We start from the raw sequence: 10,877 nt of genomic DNA, 5'->3' as shown, positions 1-10,877 counted from the left end.
ACACCCTGCTTTATTATTATTACTGTTATTAATTATTACTATTATTATTATTAGTAATAGTATTAGTAATTACTTTGTTTTGTTTTTTTGAGACAAGGTTTCTCTGTGTAGCATTGGCTGTTCTGGTCTCACTTTGTAGACCAGGCTGGCCTCAAACTCACAGCGATCCACCTGCCTCTGCCTCCCTAATGCTGGGATCAAAGGCGCGTGCCACCATGCCCGGCTTATTGATTTTTTAAATTTCACATTTACTTTTGTGTGTATATGCCAAAGTCAGAGGACAACTTGCATGAGTCGGTTCTCTCTTTCAGTCATGTAGGCCCTTGGGGGTGGTAAAGAGAGGACGGCATAGAAAACCAGATGTTTCATGACCACTCCCCCCCTCTCCAGCCCCGTGTGCTTTCCTGTGAGCTCAGAGGACACTGCCTTCTCCTGCAGTTTGAGGCTTGGGTATCTGCAATACCGCTGCCTTCTGAACTCAGGGCCCAGGCATTGTGACATAAGCCGCAGCACGAACGTAAGGTATCTGAACTGGCAGGCGAGGCCCCAGTCCTGCATCAGCCTGCAGGCCGCCCAGAACACTCGGCGGGGCCTCCGGCCAGCGGCCCAGCTACACCCTTTCTAGCCCTCCTTGCCTCGCCCAAGACCCACTCCCTTCTCAGCTCCGCCCACCGAAGGAGGCGGGGGGACGCAACCTCGCCTTCCGTCCGCTCCACCTCCTGCCGCAGACCGGAAGTCCGGGCTTCCCACAGTGCCCCGCGCGTGGCGGGCATGATAACAAACCTTCGGTGTTCCCACGCGGGGTGTGCATCGTGCTGCGTGCGACGACGGCTCTCCACGGGCGGCGCCGGGCTAACGCATCGTCGGCCCGACCGATGGCGCTGTTACGGGGAATGTGGGGCGCGCTAAGGGCACTCGGGCGCTCGAGGGCCGCGATGTGCGCGGACTGCGGGGGCCTCTTGCCCTCGCCGTTCAGGTAGGCCGCGGGCGAGGGGCGCCGCACGTCCCTTCATCTGTCTGCCCCCGTTCCACCGGAGTCTTCGGGCCGCGTGGGGCTTCACGGGCTTCACGCCTTTAGTGCCCGAACACACTTCCTGTCATTTGTCGGCGCGGAGGCGCAGAGGGCTCCTTCCGACCTCCTCGAACCTTGGAGGTGGTGGCGGGAAGGGGGGGGGGTGTTGACCAGGAGCTGTGGCGCGGAACGGTCTCCCCTACTGTTACCTGGCTTGGGCTTCATCCCTGCAGCCCCGTCTTCCCCTTGGCTAGAGTCACCCAGGGTGCCCTGTTTGCAGGCTTCATCCCTGCAGCCCCATCTTTCCCTTGGTTAGAGTCACCCAGGGTGCCCTGTTTGCAGGCTTCATCCCTGCAGCCCCGTCTTCCCCTTGGCTAGCGTCACCCAGGGTGCCCTGTTTGCAGGCTTCAGCCCTGGTTATGGCAGAGTTTTAACGTTAACTCTTAAGGCTTGGGAGTGGTCGGCTGTGGAGAGCTTCATAGCGAGCTTATACAAATGAAGCGCGTGCATTTAACTCTTAACACAGCTGGGGGAAAGGAAATCACTTAAAAGTCATTCGCTGTTTGTTTATTTATCTATTGTTTTGAGACAGGGTTTCACTGTGTAGCCCTGTAACTCAACTGCGTTGACTAGGCTGGCCTCTGCCTCCTGCTGGGATTAAAGACCTGTCCTCCCGCCACCCCCCACTTCCCCACCGGCCCCCTCACCAGTTATTAGTGTTTTAGGTGAAGGTGTTGGATATTTTAGCACCTTGGCTGGCGCTATATTTAGACTCCGAGGTCCGTGTATGAATGCTACAAATCTGACCTTCGGTTCTTTTTATTCCTGTGTAGCCTTTTCTGTATTCCTAAATGTTTTTCATCCAACTTGGGTAATTATCCAAAGAAACCTATGAGCTCATACCTTCGATTTTCTACAGAACAGCTACCCAGATTTAAAGCTAAATACCCAGGTAAGGAGTTTGCGGCCTAAATCTTTTCTCTAATGTGATTTTTTTTTTTTTTAATCTACAATCTTGATTTGCGCTGCCAGGGCATCTGGCAACAGTCCTTTTCTTTGGTAGTCTGTATAGCATCTTATAGCTAATAGTAATTTCTTAAATATGAATGAGAACAGTATTTTTAAAATAACCTGTAGAGTGGTGCATACCCTAGAGAAAATAGTTAAAGCTGAGACCTAGTTGTCCTGGGTTTACTAATGCAATAGGACATTGTTTGTAAAGGCGCAGTAAAATAACTTAACCAGGAGGTGTTCTGTAAAATGTAATGATGACGTATATAAATCACTGTTAACTGAAAATTATCTGAGTTCCTGAAAAAAAAAAAAAAACAACCTGCAATAGGAAAGATTCCAGGTAGCCTAAGAAAATGTAGGGCTTTCATGTGAGTTATGTAATGTAAAGATAATTGTTGAATTAATAAGTTAGTCCTTACTTACGATTTCCACAGCCTGAGGTATTTGTCTGTATTCCTCACAAGACACTTGTGAAAATCATATTAAAGTACTCTTATTGTAGATAAGAGATTGAGGGGCTGGAGAAATGGCTCGGTGGTTAAGGGCACTGGCTGCTCTTCCAGAGGACCCGGGTTCAGATCCCAGCACCCATATGGCAGCTTACAGCTGACTGTAACTTGAAGATCTGACTCTCACGTAGACATGCATACTGGCAAAACACCAATGCACGTAAAATAAAGGTAAATAATTAGGTTGACGTGTGCACATATCTATATCCTTGTTTTCTAATATGTAAGACTTGGTACTGACACATGTCTGATAAAGCAGTTGTATCCCCAGTTAAAGACAAAGGAGGAAATGGATTCATTTTATAATATCTTTATGATACTTCTTAAAAAATTTTTTTTTCTTTAATAAAGTAGGATTAAGCCAGACACTTGGCTTACTGAAGGTAGGTGTCCCCTGAGGAAGATACGCCTGGTCTCCACCTCATCCTCTACGGAGCCCCATGCATACCTGGAACCTCGAGCCATCTCCTGCTCCCTGATCACGGTGGAAAGCACTCGGCCAGATTGTAGTCAGAACAGGCATAGAATTTGTTTACCACAAGCCACTGCCCAGCCCAGTTCATAGGCAACACCCAGGGGTGGCTGTGTCACTTCAGACACTAGCACATCTGCCTGCTGCAGCCAGGCCAGGTCCCACTCATGGATGAGCTGGTTGTCCCCAGCTCAAGATGCTGTTGTGTGAGGAAGGCTAGTTTGTGGTTTACTTGGGTTTTACTTACAATAATTCCTGAAAGACATGACAGAATATTTTGATTGAAATAAAGAAATCAGAAACTTGAAGCATTTGGTTACCCAAGTGCTTAACCTAGCAATGGGTTTCTAAGGACTCCTTGGTAGTCTGTACATACTCCGTAAAGCTAGAGTGTAGAGATGTATGTAATTAGTTTTATTCTAGTGCCACTAGGCTATTTTCAAAAGCTTGGAGACGTTAACCCCTAAGAAATAAAATTGAGACATCCATTTTTATTCAATTCTAATTTGTAGATGCAAAACTTTCAGAATTGGTTAGAAAAATTGCGGCCGTGTGGAGGGAACTACCAGATGAAGAAAAAAAAGTAAGCATTTATGTTTTCAGTTTGGCTGACCAGCTCTGTGGCTAGAGATACCTATTTTCATAACTTTTGCTTTTGGACAGGGCCTTTGCTTGTGCTCATAGCTTGCGAACTGAACTGTACTGGTTGGCCAGCAAGCTCCAAGGATCCACCTGTTTCTCTCTGCAACCCCTGCGCCCCAGCATGAGGGTTATAGACACTGGCCATCTTCTTAGTCTTCCCCCACCCTCCCACAGTCATGCCACATACGTGTTTTATACCTTTTGTTTCATAGATGATGTTGATGTGGACGGGTGGAGCTCAGGTAAAGGTTGACAACAGTCAGGAAGGGTGGCCAGTTGCTGTCCTTGTAGTTTGATTAGCAAGCATGTGAAAAATACATCTTGGAATACATTTGCATTTGGCTGTTCACCTACCTTTATCTCACTGTAGTTGTCTTTCCTTGGCAAATGTGATGTATTGAGTTTGCCAGCACCAGTTTGCTGATTTTTATTTGGGTTTTTAATTTACAGGCATATGAAGCTGATTTTAAGGCAGATTGGAAAGCGTATAAAGAAGCCATGGACAAGTTTAAAAAACAGCTAACACCAAGTCAGTTGGTGTCTTTTGAGAAAGAAGTCAGGCAAAAACGTTTAAAAAAGAAAGCGTTGATAAAAAGAAGGGTGAGTATCAGTGACATGTTTCCTGTGAAAATGGTCATCATAACCAAGGGTCCAATAGCTCTCCCTTGTGTCAGTGTCAGAAGATTTGATACAGCAGAGTGCTTTTGGGCATTCTAGTCAGGCAAAAGCGGGGTCATCATCTATCACATGCTCTGTCTGGGAAGTTCTGGTTGCAACTGTCAGTAGGACTGGCCTGAGCAAGTGACTGATGCACAGCAAAAGTCTTTACTCTGAGTCTGCCTTCTAGAGTAATTTTCACGTTTGAATTGTCTATAGAGGATCATGATTTTGAAGGTTGCCAAACATACTAAATACCTTCATTAGTACATCAGAGGAAAATGCCAGTTACTCAAGTAAGGAGTTCCCTTGAGGTAGGTTTCTATTTTCTTTCAAAGAAATAACTATTAAAACATCTGCATGGTTAAATTTTTTCCTTCTCACCTTTACTTTCACATCAAGGCCACTGTTTCAAAATCAGGCTGTATTTTTCTTTAAGGAACACTCTTTTAGTTTCTATAATCAAACCCATGTATATAAGACCTTCGTCAGTTAATACCCTTGGTTTCCTAACACATTTCGGACCCCTCCAGTTTTTACATTTTATTCATGTGTGTATATATGTTATGGGGGGGGGCACCAGTGTGAAGGTCAGAGGACAACTGTGGCGTTGATTCTGCCCTTTCACCTTTCCTGGGGTTGTGCAATACACTCCTTTATCTGCTGTGCTGTGTCATCTACCCTAGGACTTGATACAGTCAGGTACTGCTGCTCTCCAAACTCAGAAAATAGAGAAAAGTGCCGTATCTTATCACAGTGAGTTTGGGATCAAGCACAAGAGACGCAGTGTGCCCATTCCATAGCTCCTTCTTGTCAACTGGCAAGAATTGAGTATATATTTCGAATTTTAAATGTTAGGAGCCGTGCAAGGAAAGGAATGAAATAAGGCTACTAAACAAATAGTTGTGTGTTTATTGGGGTCAATGGGAACATGTGTAGACTAGTCCAGTAGAAGGACAATGTCCTGCACGGAGGAAACTGGGATTAAAAAAATGTTTTAAGAAGGTTTTATATGTAAATGCAGATTCAGTTCATGGAAGCTACAAAAATAAAATATAAAGGAAAAGAACCTTTATGGAGAAATGCCTCATGTATTACCCTTTTTAAGATTTTATGCTTGAAAAAGTTTCAGACTTCCAAGATAGAACAAGCATACCTTATATACAGATCACAGCATTGCTGGGTGTGGTGATGCAGGGTGTGTGTCAGCACTGAGAAGCAGAGGAAAAAGGATGGCCGCAAAGTGGCAGCCAGCAAGTCCCCATCTCAAGAAAACATAGCAAAATTGTGTTCACTTGGATGTTGTCATGCTTTGTTTCTTCAGATAACATTAGGCTTTCTGGTGACTATTTGCCACTTTCATTTTTGTTATTCAGGAATTAATTTTGCTTGGAAAACCAAAAAGACCTCGATCAGCGTACAACATTTATGTATCTGAATGCTTCCAAGAGGCTAAGGATGAATCTGCTCAGGTAAGCACAGCTGCAGGTTGCTCTTAGGTTTTGTGTTAGTTTAAAATCATCAGCCGGGCGTGGTGGCGCATGCCTTTAATCCCAGCACTCGGGAGGCAGAGGCAGGTGGATCACTGTGAGTTCGAGGCCAGCCTGGTCTACAAAGTGAGTCCAGGATGGCCAAGGCTACACAGAGAAACCCTGTCTCGAAAAACCAAAAAAAAAAAAATCATCTAGGAAGTTGTAGGTGTGTCTCGTGTCACATGATGAAGGAAATATGGAAATTTATTGTGTAGTTCAAATGCTGGTTTGTGTCTGAATAAAAATCCTTGGAGCTGGGTCTGCTGATACCTTGGGTTTCCAATGATTCCCAGTGCTGGAAAAGATAGAGGCTCTTGTTACCACATGCAGTTGGTTGTGTGGCTACCATACATTGCTGCTGCAACATACATACTGGGTACATACTAGGACAACTTTCAAAATTTTAATTGTCACCCTTCTGTTTTCATGGTTTACACATGTACACATCCACAGAACTCTATGTAATATAACTTTACATTTAAGAGAGAGAATGTTTTCGCATTATGAGATGTTACATTTAAGAGAGAGAATGTTTTCGCATTATGAGATGTTAAGAATTAGGAACTTTTGAATCCAACAGCTCTGAAGTTTCAGCTTCTCTGCAAAGCGATTAAGGATGTCTTGCTTTGTTCTGGGCTTGGGTGTGACTTATCTCTTCATCATGCCTTGTCCTTTAATAAGACTGGCTATTTCTGCCCTATGGGACCATGCTGTGCATGTGGACAGAGTCACAAGAACGTGATGGACACAGTCTGTCCATCTCTCCTCAAGAGTGCCAGTGGCAGCTGTGTGTTCCTTGCTGTGGTTAAGAAGTGCAGGTGTTCAGGCCATCACTAGGCATTGAGCTCAGCGGGCACACCACTAGGGTTACATGTATCCAACATTCATTGACAAGTCCTGTTGCACTTACATGCTACATGCGTTTAAAGTGCATGTGTATAACAGGCCTCTTCTTGGGCTTGTACTGGTTTCTTAGTCACTTTTCTTTGGGATTTTAAAATTTTATTCATTTTACCAAAAAATATATGTATTTTTTAAAGATTTATTTTTTTATTATGTCTATAATAAGAGGTGCCAGAAGGGGGCATCAGATCTCATTATAGATGATTGTGAGCCACCATGTGGTTGCTGGGAATTGAACTTAGGAACTTTGGAACAGCAGACTGTGTTTGTAACCTCTGAGCCATCTCTCCAGCCCCGCAAAATATATTTTTTAGTGTAGTGTAAAATCAAACTTTTTTTCCTAGAATAACCAAGATTAGCTTAGAAAAATGGCTTCTGATCTTCAAAGTATTTTCCTTAAATAGAAACAGCTTTATTAACACTAATAAAAGTTTAAAAACAAGTTAGAGCCTAGAATAAGTCAAGGAAGTTTATTCTTTAGACCATTTTTCAGGAACCAGCATTGTTCATTTATTTCCACTTAGCAAAATTGGATCTTTCTTCCATCTTGCAGTATTTCAAACTCTGGCATCTTCTAGAATCATTTCCTAGTTCTCAAATCCTAGGAAAGAAATACCTGTACCTCTTCATCACAGTGTGAATTCTTGATCCTGTACTCTTGTCCATAAGCTGTGGCAGTAAGAGTGCAAGGTTGGTGGTAGTGTTAGTGGCTGGAAAGTCTCCTTGGGGTTTTAGATTATGTGATTCAGTGTTAGTGAGATGAAGGCTTACTTTGTGATACTTAGAATTTCTTCACTGATTTACTTTGGGTTTAGATGGGTTTATTTATGTTTTTAAACTATAGGAAAGCTCTGTGCTGGCAATATAGTAGTATTGAAACTTTCAATATATGCAGAATGACTGGACTCTGTCCTTAGTAATGGAAATAGAACTTGATGACAGTTTTATTCACTTAAAAATACTGGCTAAGTTGGGTGGGTGACTCACGTTTGTTATCCCAGTCCTTCAGAGACCAAGGTAGGAAAATTACATTTTCAAGGCGAGTTTAAGTCACAGAATTCCAGGCTAGCCTGAGCCACGCGAGAACTTCTGCAGACACCCCAACCTTCTAATGCTCATGCGCACAGTCTCACACATGTGCATGTACACACAGAGACATGCATATATAGATGCACACAAATAAACACATGCACACAGACACAAACATGAGTATATACACAAATACAGATACACCTGCATGAGGTGCTTGCCAGCAGTTGAATCCCCGGTATATTTACAGAAGAAACATTACTCAAATTACTCAGTTTCACTTACAGTCTCTTTTGAATCTCAGTTTGTAAGTGCTCATTAACTCAGTATATCTAAATATGTCGTGCTAGTTCAGTTGGAGCATGTGGTTTGTTCCGGCCTGGCAGCAGCCATCTGCCCAGTGAGGACCAGCATGCCACGTCCCTCCGCAACGGTGGCCTCTGCGCTTACCCTCATTCTAGCCTTTCCTTAAGACTCTGTGGGTGATTCGTATTTCAGGGGTTCTGGTGGTTTTTTTTGTTGTTGTTTTTGGGTTTTGTTTTTATTTTTTATTTTTTTGAGACAGGGTTTCTCTGTGTAATAGCCTTGGCTGCCCTGAACTCACAGAGATCCACCTGCCTCTGCCTCTGAGTCCTGGTATTAAAGGCGTGTTGCCAGACTACCGTGGTAGAGGATGTGCTCAGTCCTTATGGGACCTGTCGTGCTGGGAGTGGGGGTGGGCTCCGCTTTTTTGAGGAGTAGGGGAGAGGGGATAGGTATTTCTGTTGGTTTGGCCACATGCATTTATACTGTAAACTTGTTGAATAGAGTCTGGAGGAGTGTGCAAAACTAAACTGTCTTCTCTCTCCTTATTGCCTTATATAAACAGAGCCTGAGGGGAGGCGTGTAAAGTATAGCCTCCTTCCCAGGATGACACTACACCTAAACAAACACCTAGGCACAAAGTTCAGAACCAAACACAACTACCAGGAAGAAAAAACAGCCTACGAAGTTAGCTTGTGACAAAGTGGAGATTATACTTGTATACAAGCATTTTTAATCCAAAGAGATTCTCACTTCCATTTTGCAAATGTGACAGCTCAGTCGAAACAAGTGTCAGCTGATGTTGCTTAGTGTTGCTTGTGAAGGTAGATAGTTCTTTGTTGGAATAAGTGAGGAATGTTCTCCTCTGCTGTTGGTTTTTTTGTGTGTGTGTCTGTGTGTGTTTGTGTGTACCTTTCAGCTATCTGCTGTCTTACAGGGAAAACTGAGGACTGTAAATCAGGCTTGGAAAAACCTGTCTCTTGATGAAAAGCAGGTAAGTAGTGCAGTTTCCGGCTGCACATGTCCTTTGGGAGAGCCCAAGAGTGTGTTAGGGCAAGCCTTGGCTCCCGTAGTGTCAGCCCAGCAGCACCAGTGATGGAAGTACTAAGGCCAGCTTGGCTTTTCTCTTAGTAATGTTTGTCAGTAAAGAAACTGGCATTTAAAACATGGCCTTGTCCCATCTGTCCCTCCATCTTCTCTCCTTCCATGTCCTGAAATTTTTAACAACCCACTAACTCTTGGAGAACATTTTCCTAAACACTTTGTCTCTTCACTTTTTCTCATCGAACATTTTTTTTAAAAATTATTTCTGTATTCCCCTTTGGTACATGGGATAGTGATATAATTTCTGTGTAGGATGGAAGCATTCCAGAGATGAATTGGTCTTTTCTAAGTATAACATTAACACTCTTTCTCAGGCATATATTCAGCTTGCTAAAGATGATAGAATTCGTTATGATAATGAAATGAAGTCTTGGGAAGAGCAAATGGCTGAAGTTGGACGAAGTGATCTCATCCGGCGAAGTGTGAAACGATCCGGAGACATCACTGAGAATTAAGACAGAAGACGGAGTTGTCTGTGATTAGGCACAAGAAACCAATTAGGTCTCAACGCCTTAAGTTGTCAACTTAGAAAGGATAAAGGTGGCTAACATTTGGTATTCAGTTCCCTTTTTTGTAGCCCATGGACTTCTGCCTATTGAGTACATTTCTGCTACTATTTTGAGCCCTGATAGTGGAGGATCATGCCAAGTTCTGCCTTTTGTTAAGAACTGGAGTTGAGGCTGTCCATGCGTCTGCATGTGGTGGTGACTCATTCTGCATTTGGTAGATAGACTGTGAAGTGACTTTTACACTGGTGATAGTTATGTGGCTTTGTGAAGTTTTCACACTGATGACAGTTACATGCGAGTGTGCCCCCTTGTGTTCTGGGGCCAGAGCTGCTTTCACAGCTGTGGCAGAGCTCTGAAGTAACTGCATTTTCAAAGAAGCTTCTAGACTTATTAGATGAGGTGATTCCTAGGCATAAATCATGTGTAGAGTTGATGTTTGTACATATAAGTGATTGATGATGTCATAACAGCATTTTATAGTAGTAACAGAGAGATTTACAAGTCTTTCTCATCTTTTTCCTAAAGTAAAAACTAAGAAATTAGAAATTATGTACCAAGTCTATGCATTTTGTTTTATTGCATAGAATAAAAACTCTAATTTTCCTAACATGTTTCTGAATTATGTATTTTAAGACTGAACTATTTGGTTAATAGATTTTTTTTTTAGGTAGGATTTTTTTTTAGTGAATTTTTGATATGAGAGTATTCATAGAGGTTATGCGGTATAAATTTTTAAATGAGAAATGTGGAAAATTAATCTCCAAAGTCAGAAATCTGAAAGATTGCCCAAGGCAGCTAAAAGGCCTGTGCAGGAGAGAGCCAGCTTTGTTGAGCAGGCCACGTCCAGCCCACTGACTAACTGCTTTTCAGAGTCTATTCATTAAGAAGCGAATTTATGTTTCAATAGTTTTTTTGAAAGGAAAATATGAATGTAAAAATTAATATGATCTTCAGTGTTCGTGACTAGAATTTGTTGGAACACAGCCATATGCTTTTCTCAGCTTTGTTGTGTTGGGTGCTGTATGCTCGAGAAGTCGCAGCGGATCTGGTTGCCCCTTTGCAGACAGTTTGTACCATGATTTGTAGCCTGCTGCATCATGGCTGCCAGGCATGCAGGGCTAGTTTTCTGAGCTGTGCTTCTTGTCCTCATGGTGCTGTCACCCTGTCTTAGGGACATCACTGGGTCACTGT

The 10,877-nt window shown here is 43.1% G+C and overlaps 1 protein-coding gene across 1 annotated transcript; it reads left to right on the top strand.

The window, feature by feature from the left end:
• The first annotated feature begins 542 nt into the window (after nucleotides 1–542).
• On the top strand, nucleotides 543–10,293 carry TFAM (transcription factor A, mitochondrial). The gene is made up of 7 exons (XM_084755212.1): nucleotides 543–976; nucleotides 1,846–1,964; nucleotides 3,520–3,590; nucleotides 4,100–4,249; nucleotides 5,683–5,778; nucleotides 9,011–9,067; nucleotides 9,492–10,293. The coding sequence occupies exons 1-7, from the start codon at nucleotides 876–878 to the stop codon at nucleotides 9,630–9,632; spliced, it is 735 nt and encodes a 244-aa protein (XP_084611338.1). The 5' UTR covers nucleotides 543–875; the 3' UTR covers nucleotides 9,633–10,293.
• Nucleotides 10,294–10,877: the final 584 nt, after the last annotated feature.

The sequence above is a fragment of the Acomys minous genome, assembly GCF_964271855.1.
Source record: "Acomys minous genome assembly, chromosome: 13".
NCBI classification, from domain to species: domain Eukaryota; kingdom Metazoa; phylum Chordata; class Mammalia; order Rodentia; family Muridae; genus Acomys; species Acomys minous.
This window is presented reverse-complemented; position numbering and strand designations above follow the sequence as displayed.

Bases quoted from the DNA above. Each gene is read 5' to 3' on its own strand.
- TFAM (XM_084755212.1), top strand. From the start codon at position 876: ATGGCGCTGTTACGGGGAATGTGGGGCGCGCTAAGGGCACTCGGGCGC. The intron at 977-1,845 runs GTAGGCCGCGGG...ATTCCTGTGTAG, and splicing joins CTCTTGCCCTCGCCGTTCAG to CCTTTTCTGTATTCCTAAAT. The intron at 5,779-9,010 runs GTAAGCACAGCT...GCTGTCTTACAG, and splicing joins CTAAGGATGAATCTGCTCAG to GGAAAACTGAGGACTGTAAA.